We start from the raw sequence: 17,784 nt of genomic DNA on the forward strand, positions 1-17,784 counted from the left end.
TTAGATGGGCGTTGGCTTAGTCTTAGGGTCTAACCACTGGCTGAGGTGGAGTTAATTTGATGACTTTGGGGTAGTTAGGCCATCTTTAATGCATGGGTTCAATGTGGGTCCAAGTGATCAAAGCTTAGGCTTGGGCTAGGTTAGCCATGTCAATTTACCTAATTAATTGATCAACATTGTGTAGATGATTGATATGAAGATTTTTGGTGAAGGGTTGAAGTGATTTTGAGTTCAATTGGTAGGTCAATCTGAGGGATTTTTAAAATTTTGCCAATTTGGGCATGTTGGGTTAGACATGGGTCTAGGTTAATCTAGCCTTGGGATAAGTCCAAATTAAATGGTCCACATGATCAAGGGAGATGTTTTGAAGATTTTTCATGAAGGGATGGAGTTGAAATTTTGAGGCTAAAGCCATCAATTTGGTGGGATTTTAAGACATGGTCAATTTGAAGTAAATTTGGGGCTTTTTGGACTTAGGTTGAAATCAAATAAAATTGAGGCCTCACCAAGGCCAATTGAAGGTCAAGTTTGATATATGGGGATTTTATGAAGGTTTTTTAACACAAATTGTGGCAAATGGAGTAGGCATGGGTTCAATTTGGTGGAACCAAGTCATGGGGCCAAAATTGGGGTTTTGATCTAAATCAAAATTGGGTTCAAATGATGGACTAATTGAGCTTTGATTTGGTCTAGATTGGTCACATCAAGAGTGTTTTTGAGTTTAGAATTTGAATTAGAGTAAATTGAGACCAATTTGATAAACATTTGGAGTGATTTGGGGAAAATATGGGCCTTTAAAGGGCAATTTGGGGGTTTTGATCAAAGATTGTCAAATTGGCAAAATTGGGTCATGTAACAGTTGAGAAAAATGAAATTGGGAATATTTGAAATTTTTTAGGAATTTTTGGGATTTTTTGGAATTTTTTGGAATTTTTTGAATTTTGGGGTAAGGAGGAGTATTTTGGTAATTTGGCCAATTTTGGTGATTTTGGGTAGTTTGGGTGTTTTCAAGGTGTTTGAAATGATTTTTGAACCAATTTGTGTATTTTGGGTAGATTTGGAAATTTTGGTCAAATTTGGGGTTCCAAAGGTATATAGGTAACTTGTGGGAATTTATGGGCAAACGGCTAGGTTGGGTGTCTTGGTAGTTGGAGTGCCAACCACCATCAATAAGCCATGGACTAATGGAAACACCATTTTGGGTCCTCTATGTGGTGGACTTAGCCAAACCCTAGCCTAGGGCTAATGGGTTTAGGAGACCACATAAATGTGTCTTCCAAAAGTATCAAGGGACCAGAGCCAAGAAATTCTGGTTTTAGGATAGTGAGTGATTGTGAGTGTAAATGATTGCATGTGAGTGCCTTAGCCCTAGACCAACACCCAGGGTCAACCCTAAGGTCGAGCAGTCCTAATGGCTGACTCATCTTGAGTTCCCCTATAATGACCCCACCTACTAAGTGTTAGAGGTTAGGATCAATATGTGGAACTTCAAGTTGAGTAAAGAGGAGTGTAGAATTTCTAATGGTGAGGGTTCCTTGTCTATTTTTCTAAGAATTGTCAGTAGGAAAGTCCTATGGCTAGACCTTAGGCTACTAAAGAAGAAAAACTAAACCTCAACCAAAAGTGAGGTCAACAAATGGACCCCCAATAGGTGTGGTGTGCTGGGCAAGCACACCATGTGTATTGGCGTTGACCGACAAGATCAACAAAAACCATTCTAAACTCCCAAGTCAACAAACCCAGAACTTTGTGTAGAGTTGTGTGTGTGATTTGTTCCCGCTGGGAAATTAGCAGATGATCGTTTGATTTTAATCAAGGAGTAGGGGCTCTCGCTTAGGATCGGAGAGTGAATTTTGAGTTATGAAATTTAGTTATTTATAAAGGATGGGAGTCAGTATATAAGTGCTGACCCCGAGGTGGGAATTGAAATTTGGGTATCAATCTTGAAATAAGAATCAGATTCCATAATCCATTTAAGGTGGAGGTGGTCTTGAAAGAAACTGATTTCAAAAGATGAGAATAGAACTGTGTGGGAGGACCGAATCGAGATGGAAAACACAGAGGCTCACATCCGGCTCCAAAGAAAATATCTGCTACATTGAGGAGGCAAGCACTGGGACTCACATCCAACTCAATAGGTAACAAGAAAGTATGTGCATCACGTTAGGAAGGAAAGCACTAGGACTCACATCCAATCCAAGGGGTGACAAGAGAATATATTTGCTACATCGAGAAGGAAAGCACTAGGACTCACATCCAACTCAATAAGTAACAAGAAAGTATGTGTGTGTCACGTTAGGAAGGAAAGCAATAGGACTCAATAGGACTCACATCACATCCAACCCAAACAGTTACAAGAGAATATATGTGCTACATTGAGGAGGAAAGCGCTAGGACTCACATCCAACTCAAGAGGTAATAAGAAAATATGTGTGTGTCACGTTAGGAAATAAAGTACTAGGACTCACATCCAACCGAAACGTGACAAGAGAATATATGTGCTACATTGAGAAGGAAAGCACTAGGACTCACATCCAACTCAAGAGGTAATAAGAAAAGTATGTGCATCACGTTAGGAAGGAAAGCACTAGGACTCACATCCAACCCAAGAGGTGACAAGAGAATTTATTTGTTACATTGAGAAGGAAAACATTAGGACTCACATCCAACTCAAGAGGTAACAACAAAATATGTGTGCGTCATGTTAGGAAGGAAAGCACTAGGACTCACATCCAACCTAAGCAGTGATAAGAAAATATATGTGCTACATTGAGAAGGAAAGCACTATGACTCATATCCAACTCAAGAGGTAACAAGAAAGCACTAGGGCTTCTGCTGCCGCTGCATGGTTTGTATCATAAAATAAAATATAATTTACAGGTAATTTAAATAAATAATAAGAAAATAAAAATGAACATTCAATATGAAAAGTCAAAAAGCGACTCATTAGAAAACATGAGTAAGTAAAAGAAAACTCATAGTCACATATGAATAACCAGAACTATGTGTAATGCCTTAGTGAAGGTGGGGGCTTAGAGCTGGATTATGTGCTTCCCAATCTTGAGTAAGAGCTACCAACGAGATAAGCTACGAAGAGTAGTCTCTAACCTCAATCCAAATGAATAATTGTGGACCTTTATAAGTTTTCATTTCAATTTAGTTTTCTTCCATGTAGAATTTGCTTTAGCAAGAAAAAGTAGTTGTGTTGTGAAAATGATTGTTGTTTGCAATATTCTTTGCACAGTAGTATAGTACACAGGTTAATTACTCTAATCAAGCTAGAACTACTGGCAACGTAAGAGTATTAGGGCAACAGTCTTATCAAGAGTCGGCGAATAATATCGTCGATCCTATCCTTTCCCCCTCATTGAAGGTCCTTGAGGTAGGAGATATTATTCTAAATCCCACTCTGTATCTCTCGTTTAGCACACATTAGAATTATCTTCATTGCCCTAGCTACCTAGAGCTTAAACTTACACAAACCCGATGATCCATATGTGGCAAAAGAAATATCCACATTAGCTCACAAGACCTAAATCCTTGAGCATTGGTTCATAAATGTAGGATAAATATTTTAGGGTATTTCAATTGATTTGTATGAATTAACGGGTCCCAAATCACAACTTGGTGTGTCCCTAAAGGTTTTAAGAATGATAAGCATAATAAGTTTAATTGTCCTTCAAAACATTCAAAAGATTATGAAAATATTTGGGGCATAACCCTAAACAACCTTTAAAGTCTTCTAAATCATTTCAAGTTCATTTAAACTTATTATATTGCTAAATTAATCATTTGAAGCTAAATAAAGATTTAGTGGTGATATATTAGTGTGTGGTTAAAGAACCTTGATGATTTAATTATCCCATGAGCAAAGTAATTAGGTATTCACTTGATGTTCTACGTAGGAATTATGTGAGTGGATATCCTTAAGGGCAAATTGAATTATTAAGGACCTTGTGCTTATGATTAAAGTTAGGCTTGTTGTGTTTTAATGGTATTTATGATTGGTTATGTTTCATTTCCTAAGCCTTATTAAGCAAATTTAGATTAGGCCTAGTTCACTTTTCTTTTCATGGATAAATTTATAGTAATAAAAAGTGTCGGAATAAATGGATTCAATTCTTGTTAAGAGATTGTACTTATCATCTAATCATTGATTAGGGGCTTTAAATGAGTAAGTTATCATCTTCCTAGCTTAAGCCCATTTCCTTAGAATCATCCCATTAGGTCAACTTCCAAGTCACAATAATTTAGAAAAATTACGATTTTACCCTTGCTGTAGGAAAAGTGATGAGTTGATTTTTACCTCTTAACTCTTTATGTTTCAATCTTTTAAGAGAGTTCATCAAAATCAATATTACTGATTTATCCTTTGATTTAACCTACATTTTGATTAGGGCTCTCCACTTCATAATTCCTTACATTTAACTCAAATGACTTTGAAACCTTCTTGGTACCCCACTCTTAGGTCAATTAAAAAATCAGAGGAGGATTTTTATTTTTCTGATTTTTATTTAGTTTTAATAATTATTTTAACTCAACAAGAGAGATTTCGAATGTTAATTCATTTAGTTGACCAAAACAAATCTTACAGCCTTAAGAAAATTATTGGAGGCTCTCCTAGATCAAAGGACCTCTAGGACCAATTTTTTTTATTCTTTGAATTATAATTTAATTTTATAATTTTTAGTTAATTTTAGTGATTAAATTAATAAAAGATTTGAGAGAAACTTATTTTGCATTTTTTATTTTTATTTTATTTTTTATAACTATTTAACTAAAAAATAGGGGAAAATTCATTTAAGTATTAAAAATACAACTTTACATCCTTAAAAATTTATAAAAATATTTTAAAATGGTTTTCTATTATAAGAAAATAATTTGTGGCATTTTGAGGTATTTTTATATTTTGGTGATCTTTAAATATTTTAAATTATTTTAAATTGAAAAATAGCTTAAAATTATTTATTTTTTTTGTTTTAACATCAATTTTACTTTTTCTTAGGTTCCTCTGGTTTCAAAGAACATTCCAAACCACTTTTCATAATTTTCTGCTTTTATTTTAATTTATATAATTATTTTAAGCTAAAATTCATGTTTACTTAGAAAATTCATTTTTACCTTAAAAATAATTTTTATGGCTTCCATTTTTTTTTATAGGGACCTTTTACATGATTAGCTTCATCTTTGATCATTTTGGTGATTTTTTTTTTAACTACATTGTATTTTTCTAATTTTTAGTGATTTTTATTAATTTCTAAATAATAAAACACATTTTCAATTTTTTTAAAATTAGATTTTTACTTTTCCTAAGGTCCTCTGGCCGCAGTGAACCTACCAAACCAATTCTAATATTTTTCTTACTTATATTTTAATTTTTTTATATTTTTTTAATTAAAGAAAAGGTGGTTAACATTGAAAAATTAGGGCATTCAATCTTAAGGGTGTTTTCTGACATTGGAAAATTTTGGGAACACTCCTATGCTCATGAAGATCAAGCACTCCAAATTTCACCTTATGGTGATTATTATTTAATTAACTATGATTTAAAGAAGTTTTTATGTATTTAATTAATTAAAAATTAAATATTTAATAAATCTTTTTTTATTTTTATCCCACATTATTCTCCTCTATACACTGAGCATATGGGTATTTTTCTTTTATTTTTATGATTTTTCTACACCAAGTTATGAATTTTAAATTTTCCATAATTAATTAAATCATAAATACCCTAATTTTCTACTTATCTGCGTCAGCTACCAGCGCATTCTAAGCTTCTCTGAAAGTACACGCGGCGGCCTTTGATTCGTTATGCTTTCCACGCAAACCTGTCACAAGTCCCGCGGTTCATGTCCCGTAGCTTCATCTGACGCGATCTAGATTGTTGGCTCGATACACGCGCTATCTGATTGCTCCTAGTAATCATCCCAAACACGCCCAAACATGAGAACTATTCAACTTTTGGACCTAAAAGCTCGCTCGATGCTCAACCAAAATGCATGGAATTTATGTCTATGCCATCTTCTAAGCCAGATGAACCCATCTATACGGTTACATGCGTATGAAATATAGGTCTACTTCAGAATTGATGAAACCTAACCAAAATTTAGGGATTTCAAGCTATATCTTTTCCCAAGAGCTGAGGCCTCAAGTGGGTTGGTTTTGTAGCTTCGTCTTGGTCCCACAAATGTCCTCGAAGTGTTGAGTCGATGTGTGGTTGGGTTGGTGTAGGAGCTCAATCAGAGGGTAGTGCAGCCTTGGTCAAGGTCTAGTGCAGAGGGCTCAAGAGAAGAGGCTTTTGATTGAGGAAGTGGTTTTGAGGTCTAGTGTAGCTTATGGGATAGTTAATTTGGAGTTTTGTGGAGTTTGGTGGGATGGCCAAAAAATGTCCTGATTTTGGGTGGTGAAATTGAGCTCACACAACAAAAATGAGAGGCTGAGAACAGTGGGATTGCACTTAGGGCTGCAAGAAACTCTGAAAGCAATTTGATAGAATTTCCCCAAGAATTTGGCATCTCTTCTCATTTGGCCTTAAGGGGGGTTCAATTTATAGCCATGGCCATGGTGGCCAGCAGGGCAAGCCAGGTGTGCAAAATGCTACCTAGGTGGAGGGCTAAGAGGTGCAATTGACCAATTGGGGATTTCCACAACAGATGGATGCAATTTGGATTTGAACCATGGGGGAGACTTCTTGGTTTTGGGTTTTTAGGCGAATAGGTCAACCAGACAGGCCAGGGGAGGTGGCTAGCTGGTTCAGGGAAGGTCGAAAATGGCTTAATTGACATAAGCTTGGGGGTTTGATAGAGATTTAGGAGCATTTTGGGAATTTTGGCCAATTTTGTTGTATTTGGGTGCAATTGAAGTTGTTAGGTGGTTAGGTTTCATTTGGGTGAGGTTTGGAGTGAATTTGGAAATTTTGGTAAATTTTTTGGTATGGGGCATTTTAGTAATTTTGGAAAAATTAGGAGTATTTTGGGAATTTTAAAGAAAATGGGGTTTCTTGAACAATTTGAATGGTTTTCAGTGGTTTGATATGATTTTTTAGAGAGAATTTGGGAATTTGGACATTTTTGAGAAATTTAGGGTTCCTGGGATATTTTGGTAATTTTATGAAAATTTTGTGTAGAAATCCAGAGTTGGATGTCTGGTTAAAATTGAAGGTAATTAAATGTGACCATCATGATGTTACTCTTTTGGTGCCATGAGACCAAGAGAAAGCTCATTTTGAATCCTCCATGTGTTGGTCCTGGCCACCCTAGCCAAAGGCTAATAGCTTGGGGACCACCCACATGAGTTTCCAAAAGAGTGGGAAAATGTTAAATGTGACTGATTTAAGGGTTTTGCAAATGCGTGTGAGGGGTTTGAGTATTTGTGTGTGAGCCTGACCAAGACCAAGCCACCCGGGGCTAATTCTAAGGCCTAACAGTCCTATGGGGACTCCCCTTAAGCTGACCCATGTTGATCTCGGCCTTCTAAGTGCTAGAGTTCAAAACTAAACATGTGGAACTCCAACAAGAGTAAAGAGGCGTTTAGAATTTTTAATGGGGTAGGGTTCCATCACCGGTGCTCTAGAATAGTCAACAAGAAGGTCTTGTGGCTAGATCCAAGGCTCCTATGGAAGAAAGGCTAGACCTCAACAAAAGTGAGGTCAACAATCAATAATTAAGCGATGATTTGATCTTTGAATAAGGAATAAACACCTTGCTTCTTAATAATTTTAAATTTACAAGTTTGTCCTCAAAGGACTTAAGAGCTTGATAAGTGAACTAAATTTGATCCAATATGACTTAATGAGGATTAGAAAGGTGAATGCAATCAATTATAACTATCTTTGAAACACTATCAGCCCAAAACTGATCTAAAGGGTAAGAGATTCCTTAATAACTATGTTTATCCCTAGGGCATAACTTTTAAATATAACTTCAAATGAATGGCTAGTTACCTTACTCATGGGTTAACCGAACACCAAATTTCACTTAACACAAGTTAAAACATTACAACTAAACCCTAATTTAATCAGGATTAATTAATCCAACAGGACAATAAGGTCAAATGAACTAGAAATGATCCAAGAGATTTCAGTGTTGTTTTAGGGCTATGCCCCGAATATCTTTTTAAAATTTTGGATACTTCAAAGGACATTTGAATTTATTGATCTTTATTGGAGAAATTTCATCGTCAAAACTCATAGGGATGCATCAAGATATGGTCTGGGAACCGTTAATTCACAAATTCATATAAAATACCATATCCTGCTATCCTACAGTTAAACTCAATGCTCAAGGGTTTGAGCCTTGCATAAGGTATTCAAATTCTTATGAGGAACTGGAGATATTTGTTTGTGTTACATATAGATCATTGGGCTAGTATAAGACAAAGGTCTTGAAGGCAAGGGAAATGATGACATTTCTTATGTGTGCTAAATGAGGGACACGAAGTGAAATATTAAAATATTATCTCTTATTGACTGTCCTAATGGTGGCAACGACGGTGACAAGACTGCTTGGTGGCGATTGGTTTATAAGCAAATGTACAACACCTAACACAGAGCCAAATAGAACATGCTCGCCAAGATGAAGTTCGGGCTGTCCAACCGTATTACCTCAGTCATATGGTATAGAAGGTCGATCGCCTCTCTGTTAAGAAGGCCGGTAAACCAATCCCGCTGGGTATCCATCATAAGATATCTACCCCGCAAACTCCCATAAACATTATTTGACCCGTCCAACCAGGAAATTCACCTCAGGGGCGACCCGCCAATCTCAAATGGAGGAAGTGGAGCTAATTCCACCTCCACGGACCTCATCCCCTTCAAGTCCCGGTCGACCCTCTCCAGAAGTTCCTCCTCTAAAATTGTGTCATCTCCAGAAGCGCGAACAACCGACAAGGGCGACACAAGACGAGTAGCAGCCCTCCCCCAGAGATCAATATAGGCGACGCCCGCCGCCACTTTTTCCTCGTACCTATTCAACGGAACCGGAGAAAGTTCCTCCCCAAAAGACGACTCCTGAGATCCTGAAGCTTTAGACAATGTCTCTTGACGTGAAGTCGTGGTCCCTGCAATCGCCTTCCATAAGTTCGAAAGGATAAGAGAGGTAAAGGGTGAAAGAAAGAATGAAACTGAGATAAAACTCCTTAACATGTTCGGCGTCGAACCTTCTTGGAGACTTCCTCGATTGGGAAGCAATTTTGTCTCTCCTCAAAGACTTCTTTGCTTTGGGTTTCTTCTCCTCTGCCTTCACTGGTTCAACCATCTTTTTTTTAATTTCTTTATATTCCTATCGAAGACTCTCGGTCAAATCCCCGGAGATACCGGATCACAGGACCCCGTCGACGACGCCCAGATCAGTGAATTGGTAGACGGAGAGTTCTCTCCCTCTAATCTTTTTCGTGTATATGCGCATGGGCCTCGGGAACAACCCCAGCCTTGTCACTTTATTGGTGATGGGCCGAAAATAGATTCCCCAGCCGCGGCAAGATGTAGCGATCACAAATTTAAATTGTCAGTCCTTCACCTTATTCTCGACCGCTACCACCCGAAGCTTAGGGCCAGTTGAGAACAGTGCACATCCATCACAGTCGATCTTGAAGTCGAAAAAATAAGAGTAGCTCAATCGACCACGGAAGCGTGACTTACTGTAAGAAGACAACGAAGGCCATTATGATGGCAATGGAGTTCGAAGTGACTTGCGCGGGGATGATACCGTAGTCGTTGAGGATAGACCTCATCTCGCTACAGAATGGCAGATGTAGCACATATCTAAATTGGTCAGTGTAGATGACCAAGCTATCATCAAAAGTTCCTGCTGGCTTTTACCCTTGGGAAGCCGCACACAAAGAAGCCGCACACAAAGTGACTTCCAAGCCAAAGGCGAACGATTAGTGCAAGATCTTAGCTTGTTTCTCTTAAATGATGGCTGATGCGGAAAGAGAATTTACACCAAAGAGCTCAGAAGAATACGTAGAAGCCATATGGCAGGGAAGAAGAAAAGAAGAGAACGGTCACATGAAGAAGAGGATAGGGATCGTGAAAGGAGTTAAGAGTTCCAACTAGCTAACTTATGAGTTATAAACAAAGCGGAAGCATCACAAGGACTGGACAGTCTTTTCGTCACATCAAAGCATGGGAAAGGCATCAAATCAAAATGTTTATTGATAAAAATTTGAATAAATAAAATTGCAAATATCCACATATATCTATATGTACATCGTAACAATAAACAAGGTAATAACATTGGTAAATGCATATGTTAATTGACAAGACAAAACGTCTCATTACAATTATTTACCCGGATAGAAAAAACTTCACAAAATAGTCGACCGATGCCTCAATCAGGACACACCCAGTTGAGAAGACGACAACTCCTCTCAAATGGCAGCTAATTCGATCCTTAAAGACGACAATTCCTCTTGAGAAGGCGAAGCTAGAGCTAAACCAGACGACACTAGAATGTCGACTATTCTCTCCAAACTCGTTGGTTTGTCACGAAGCAACCCTCTAGATTGCGTGAGATCCCGAATTCCCCAGTGTCCATAACAACTACAGCGCTAGAAACCTCCCTCTCAACATGAGGAGGGTCTTAGAGCCCTCAACAGAGGAAAAATCCATCATCCCGTCCATCTCCGAAGTGGTGATCATGAATGAACCTCCCCCGATATTCTTTCCCACCACGAAGGTTGAGAAGTGAGTTGTAGGCACCAACTGCAGAAGGATTAGGAGTAATCCCATGATTATCCACGCCTGAACCTCTAAAGGTATTAGGCCCAGCGTTGGCTCTCGACCCTGATTCTCACCCAATATCGAAAGAATGTGAGGGAAAATGCCTTGATAGGCTCGATCATCAACCAGAAGATCGCTTGTTCGAAACGTGACAATTTTAATGAAAAACCGTCCCTCACCAACAGAGAACTTTTCGCATAACAATCAGTATTCGAATCAAATGACCCTACTTCCACCACAGGGTCAAAGGTTTTCCTCTCATTGGCGGCATGTTACCCGAGTAAGTTGTCCTTAAAGTTTGTCCTCGCCCTCTTCTTCATGGCCTGCAATATCAAGGTTTCGGCCCCCTCGATGACAGACTCAAGCAGCTTTCCACCCTCAATACTCCGCATCGCTTAGAATTTGGAAGATAAACCACAAAGAATGCTAGGAAGACATCTGTCCACATCTATATAACAACTTTGCACGGATCAAGAAGTAATTAATTATTGTGCATCGAGTGGTCATGAATATCATGAACTTGATTCAAAAATTAAATTCTCTTGTCCTTATTACAATTTTCGCAATCAAATAACAAGAGAAACTCTAATTAATACATACATCAAAAAAAAATATTATCACGAATCGCAAAGACATCTCGTATAGGATGAAGGTGGTATGGCGTCGTTGGGCTCACCGAGAGCGATCAAAGTCAGGCTCGAAACTAGTCAGTTTTTCATGCCGCGGAAACGCCGCATCTGAGAGACATAATTCGCCTCCCCAAAGAATTCTACCGGTCAGCTAAATTCGCAATTCTCCAATCGAACGAGTTGGGGATAGGAACGGGCCCCTCTACCACCAAGATAGCTGATGTAATTCAACAATATATATCTACTTAATATAATTTATATCAGAAATGTTCGGAATCAATTTTCGCTCATGTAATTTTGTGTCTCAATTTTATATGTTAAAAGAAAAAAGTCATTTAAGAAACTGTATTTAAATAAATATTATACATAAATGTATTGTGAATGATTTGTGATCTATTTACAAAGCAGTGAGAAAAATAAGTAGTTCTCACATGCAGGGATCATGTTCTGGTGCGGGTAGATTTTTTGGAGTGAAGAGGACCAACCACAGGAGCTTCAGAATGATGCGCTGAAGCTGATAAGGACTGGAAGTTGGTGTTCCCAACAAACCAATAAAGGACCCATTTAAGATTGCAGAGCATATATCTAAGAGCCTTAGTCCAGTTCTCCTGCTTGTTGAAACTCTGCGTTATGGTGTAAGTCTCCACCTTGTCGTTTTCAATCCTACATCATAAAAAATAATAATATAAAAAATAGCCCAAAAAATAAGAGAGTTAGACATATACCACTCAATTCCTATGTATTTATATATCTAACAACTAAACATTCATATTTAGGTGTCACCACTCAAATCTTCAATATTACATAAAAAAATACCACCATTGCCACCTTTTTCATGCACAGGTTGATGACACCAAAACTTTTAAGTGTAAATATCAAATGTTGGGTGTTAGGTATGTAAATATATAAGAATTATGTGGTATGTATGTAAATTTCACTAAAAAATAAAGATAGATTTACATGCATACCACTTAATTCTTATGAATTTACATATCTAACACCTAAAGTTCATTTTTTTAGATATATGCCACCTTACCTATATATGAAAAAGTATATTACACTTTTTAAAAGTATGTACTTTTAATGTGATATGAAAGATTTGGGTAGTATAAATGTAAAAAAGAAAATTGAGTCAGATATGTAAATATATAGGAATTGGGTCATGTATGTAAATGCCCCATCAAGAAATTCGATGAAACAGGAGGTTTATTATTATTATTATTATTATTATTATTAGTATTTTTGCTTTACAACCTTCTATTTCATAGCCGACCCAACTTAGGGGGATATGACTTCTTGTTGTCGTTGTAATCTTCTGTTTCATCAAATTTCATGATCGGAACAGAGTATTAATTTTGTAGTTCCTGCTAGGTGCCCCCTACGCTAAACAGAAGAATCTAGCCCGCAGCGTATCAAAAATCAACATAAAGATTGCATTTCACAACAAAAAAAAAGGAAATTAAATAGCTGAACTATGAGCTTTCAATTACATTAGAATTGTATAAAAAACAATATTAAGTTCATAATATTTTGTATCGATTTAACACTGTCGTTGCCGGTCCCAAGCCCGGACGAGAAAAGTGGAGGGTTGCGTTAGGTAGTCGACAGCCGGCGTAAAACTTGTCGAAAAAAAAATTATGACATGAATCCTTTTGATCATTGTGTAAGTGCTAGGGCGTCCCCTGGAAGCGACGCGCTGTATAGCCTAAATACAGTGAAAAGTGTGCAAGGGCCGCTACACCGGCGCCCGAGTGTAGTGTTAAATAAGCAAGAGTTCCCACATTACAGGCGAATGCGGGTAAAAAAGTTAGTCCATTAACCTAATAATATCTTGGAATATAGACACTCTCAATGGTAAATTAATGGAATTAGTTGATATTATGATTTATAGGAAAATTAATATCTTATGTAATCAAGAAACTAAGTGGGTTAGAGAAAAGGCTAAGGAGATTGATAATTTAGGTTCTAAACTTTGGTATTCTGGTAAGAGTCGCACTAGAAATGGTGTAGGTGTAATTATAGATAAGAGTTTGAAAGATAATGTTGTAAAAATTAATAAAGTTGATGATAGAATTATAGCCCTTAAGATTATCATTGATTCTAAAATTTTTAATATTATAAATGTTTATGCTCCTCAAGTAGGTTTAGATACAGGGTCTAAAGATAAATTTTGGAATGACTTAGAAGACTTAATACAAATGATACCTATTGAAGAAAAAATTTTTATTGGAGGAGATTTAAATAGACATGTCGGTAGAGTGGTAGAAGATTTCAGAAATATTCATAGTGGCTACGGTTTTGGAGTAACTAATGAAGAAGGTAGAGCTATTTTAGATTTTGCTTTAGCGTATAATTTTGTTATTACTAATACTTTATTCAAGAAAAGGGATGAACATCTTATTACTTATAAGAGTGAATCTAATAAAACACAAATTGATTATTTTCTTACGAGAAGAAGAGATCGTCGTGATTGTAAAGATTGTAAAGTCATTCCAAGTGAAAATTTAAATACCCAACATCGTTTATTAGTTTTAGATTTTAAAATTAAGAGTTGTAAAATAAAAAATACTAGGACTCATCATTGCAGAATTAGATGCAATTACAGTTCGTTGAAAGGATGAGATTTTGACTACTTTGTAAAATCAAATGGCTCAACTTGTAAATAAACAAAATTGAGTGATATCAATTATGCTAGGTAGTGAATTGGAGCTTGGAAAATAATTAATTTCATGCACATGACGCATAAGTTGAATCTAATCATAATATTATGAAACCATTTATTTTAATGTTGACATGTTCATGAGCACAACAATCATTATGGTAGGAATAATCAATTTAGATTTTATAGGGTGCATGATAGTAAATTTTATGAAAATTAAGGACATCAAAATTTTGATGCAGACAATGATTTAACTATTATGGCTTAAGCTATCGCCAGATTTTACATTTTATCCTTTTTGTAATGCTAAATTTATTAGGAGGAGACGAAGCGTGGACTCATGCGGTAAGTAGAGAAGAAGGGGCCAGCGGAACATGAACGAGCAAAAATGAAGGGGAAATTAGGGCAGCAGTGTGTTGACGCGGGGCGTTTGAAAGCAGGCGGAATGCTTTCCGTGTTTGAAAGCGGGCGGAGGGCCTGCTTGTCTGGAGTGGTTCATCTAGACTTTTCCTTAGTGTGGAGTGACGTCCAGTCCCTTCGGCCCACCCCTAGTTATTCTATTATTATAAATTTGCTTTCATAATGTATTAAAGTTAGTTTTTGCGTGTGTTTGTTTGAGACAGCTGCCGACTTCTTTGGTTTAACCTTCTAAGGCTGTTTTGAAGGGTCTGAGTAGTGCTCCCGCTATATCTCGCTCTTGAAATAGTGATTTATCCTTTCTCTACCTTTCCCCATCCTTCCCGATTCCCTCCTTTGCTTCCCTCCATTGCTGCCACCACCCAAAACCACATCCCCTTGCTGATTTCCTACTATTCAATCCCTCCTATCTTGCTGCTGCCGTCCAAATAACAACTGTTGTTTCTTGCTACTATCTAGTCATCCAACTTTGCTGCCACTACACAAACTCTCTTCTTTTTGTGGGTTCCTGCTGTTCCAGCCATCCCTACCTTTGCCACCCCCTTTCCTTCGCTGCCATCATCTAGAAAACAACAAGCTTGCTGTTTTTCTGCTCTTTCAGCAGCCTGCTGTCCCTACCAATTCACTTTGCTGACCACTACCACCTCTGGATCTAATCCTAGGGTGAATTTGTGTTGTTGTTTGTTGCAATTTCAGATTTATGTTTGTTTGTTGTAATTTTCTATTGGAAGTTGGTAATAATATTTATTTTTTCATTGTTATTTGGTTTAATAAGTTGGTTTGATCAAATTATTAAAAGGTGTGAACGATTTAGATTCTTGGGTCCGTTGTTCAAAGCGATGGTGATATAGATGGGGATGTTAATAGTAGAATTCAAGTTGGTTGGTTGAAGTGGAGGAATGCTTCGGGCCTTTTGTGTGATAGAAAAGTACCGCTAAGACTGAAAGGAAAATTTTATAAGATGGTGGTGAGACCTGCAATGCTCTATGGCGCTGAATGTTGGCCTTTAAAAGAGAAGCATAATAATAAGTTAAGTGTTGCCGAGATGAGAATGATTAGGTGGATGAGTGGCTTTACACTTAGAGACAAAATGCGGAATGAATATATTCGTGATAGGGTTGGTGTAGCTCCTGTGACAGACAAAATTAGAGAAAGTCGTCTTAGATGGTTTGGTCATATTAAACGTCGACCATTAGATAATCCGATTAGGAGAGTAGATGTTTTAAATTCGACTTGTGTTAAGAAAGGCAGAGGTAGACCCAGGAAGACGTGGGCTTATTGTATTAAAAATGATCTTAATTTACTAGAACTAAATGAAAATATGACACTAAATAGGACGCAATGGAGAACAAGGATTCATGTAGCCGACCCCACGTAGTGGGATTAAGGCTTTGTTGTTGTTGTTGTTGTTGTTGTTGTAATATTTTGTATTGATTATGGAGATACAGATAATAATCAAAATAAGATGCTTTGATGAGAATATGAAAAAAAAAAATTTAACATCGTGTATTAAAATTAATGGTTTTCTATCCATTTGAATGAAAAGTTTAGGCATTAATGTAGCTTAAATGTAATTAATATTATAGACAATTTCTTTTTCTGTATTAAAGAAAAAAATGAAGTAAGAAAATCCATAATCAATACAAAATATTACTAAACTGAATACATAATTATTAGGAAAAATTATTTTGATCAAATTGTACTATTGCTCGATGATTTTCAGAAATTTCGAGCAATACAAAGTTACAAATTACTAAACTGAATACAAAATTACAAATATTACTAAACTAAATAATAATTATTAGGAAAAATTGTACTATTGCTCGATGGTTTTCAGAAATTCCAAGAAAACCTTTTTTTATACAATTGGTCAACTATAATTTCTACTTTTTTGTGCATAAAAATCAAGGCATCCGATGCAAATTATGGTGGTCTACCTTGGAGTCTAAAGGCCTTCGTTCAGGTATAACTAAACTGAATACATGGAATGTGATTTTAGTAGTAGTAGCTCTAGTGACAGAAATGTAACTATGCGTGATCAAATTATTAAAAGGCGTGAAAGCTTTAGATATCTCGGGTCTATTGTTCAAAGTGAAGGGGATGTTATTAGTAGAATTTAAGTTGGTTGGTTAAAGTCGAGGAATGCTTCGGGCATACTGTGTGATAGAAAAGTACCGACTGAAAGAAAAATTTTATAAGATTGTGGTCAGACTTGCAATGCTCTATGGCGCTGAATGTTGGCCTTTAAAAGAGAAGCATAAAACTAAGTTAAGTGTTGTCGTGATGAGTGATGAGAATGATTAGGTTCAAATGTGGATTCATAATAATGTAAATTATTAATTTTGCAAAATGAATATTGAATATATCCGTGATAGGGTTGGTGTAGCTCCAGTGACGGACAAAATTAGAGAGAATCATCTTAGATGGTTTGGGCACATTAAATGTCGACCAACTGATGATTCGTTTAGAATAGTAGATATTTAGATTCGATTTATGTAAAGAAAGGCAGAGGTCGACCTAGGAAGAATTCAGCGTATTATAAAAAAGAATCTTAATTTATTAGATTTAAATGAAAATATGACACTAAATAGGATGCAATGGAGAAAAAGTAGCCATCCCCATTTAGTGGAAAAAAGGTTTTGTTGTTGTTGTTGGTTGGCCACACCAACTGTTTGCTTTTTTTTTTTGGGGGGTTGATATTTATGTTTATAACACCTTGTTAGTAAATACTTAAGCATAAAAGGTGTATTTCACTGTTAAAAAGTTATTGGTGATATTTTTTTACGTGATGTCAATGATCTGAGTGTTATGTACGTATGTATCAAAGTTTAGGAGATAGATAGGTATATAATGCCCCCTTTTTCTCAATTTAATTAACTGTACTGATCAATTAATGCTCTCAACATTTAATGAAATTCATTATTGCACAAAGATGAGAATAGATCCAATAGAATTGGAAATAAACATAAAAGGGTTTGGAAAAAAAAAGAGACACAATAAAGAGTCCATTAACCAATCAAATGAATTAAAAGGACTTTAAGAGGCCGTAAATTTGTGAAGTAATCAATCCAATGGCCAAATTAATTTATATCATGCCTTCTTAATTACTTAATTTGAGTTGCAACTTGTCATTGTGATCATAGAATTTGAGTTTCTTTATGTATTTTTGTTCGCTCTTATATTTTTAAGTAATAATTTATAATTTTAAATATGCTTATTTGTTTACTTATAATTGATTTTTAAAAATACTTATTAAATAACTTAAACTTTGACATAATTCAAACTAAATTCAAGTTGAACACAAGCTAAATAAGAGGGGAATCGGTTGATGGAAAAATCATATATATAAATATATATAT

The 17,784-nt window shown here is 36.2% G+C and overlaps 1 protein-coding gene across 1 annotated transcript in view; it reads right to left on the reverse strand.

Annotated features, from left to right (window-relative positions):
* Positions 1-11,623: 11,623 nt before the first annotated feature.
* The window catches only part of LOC110035876 (beclin-1-like protein), a 48,334-nt gene continuing 42,173 nt past the window's right edge, over positions 11,624-17,784 (reverse strand). Inside the window, exon 11 of the mRNA XM_020740190.1 lies at positions 11,624-12,012. Within this exon, the coding sequence (XP_020595849.1) occupies positions 11,790-12,012 (223 nt within the window). The 3' untranslated portion in view covers positions 11,624-11,789. The remainder of the gene's footprint in view (positions 12,013-17,784) is intronic.

Source organism: Phalaenopsis equestris, unplaced genomic scaffold (genome assembly GCF_001263595.1).
Source record: "Phalaenopsis equestris unplaced genomic scaffold, ASM126359v1 Scaffold200479, whole genome shotgun sequence".
Lineage (NCBI taxonomy): Eukaryota > Viridiplantae > Streptophyta > Magnoliopsida > Asparagales > Orchidaceae > Phalaenopsis > Phalaenopsis equestris.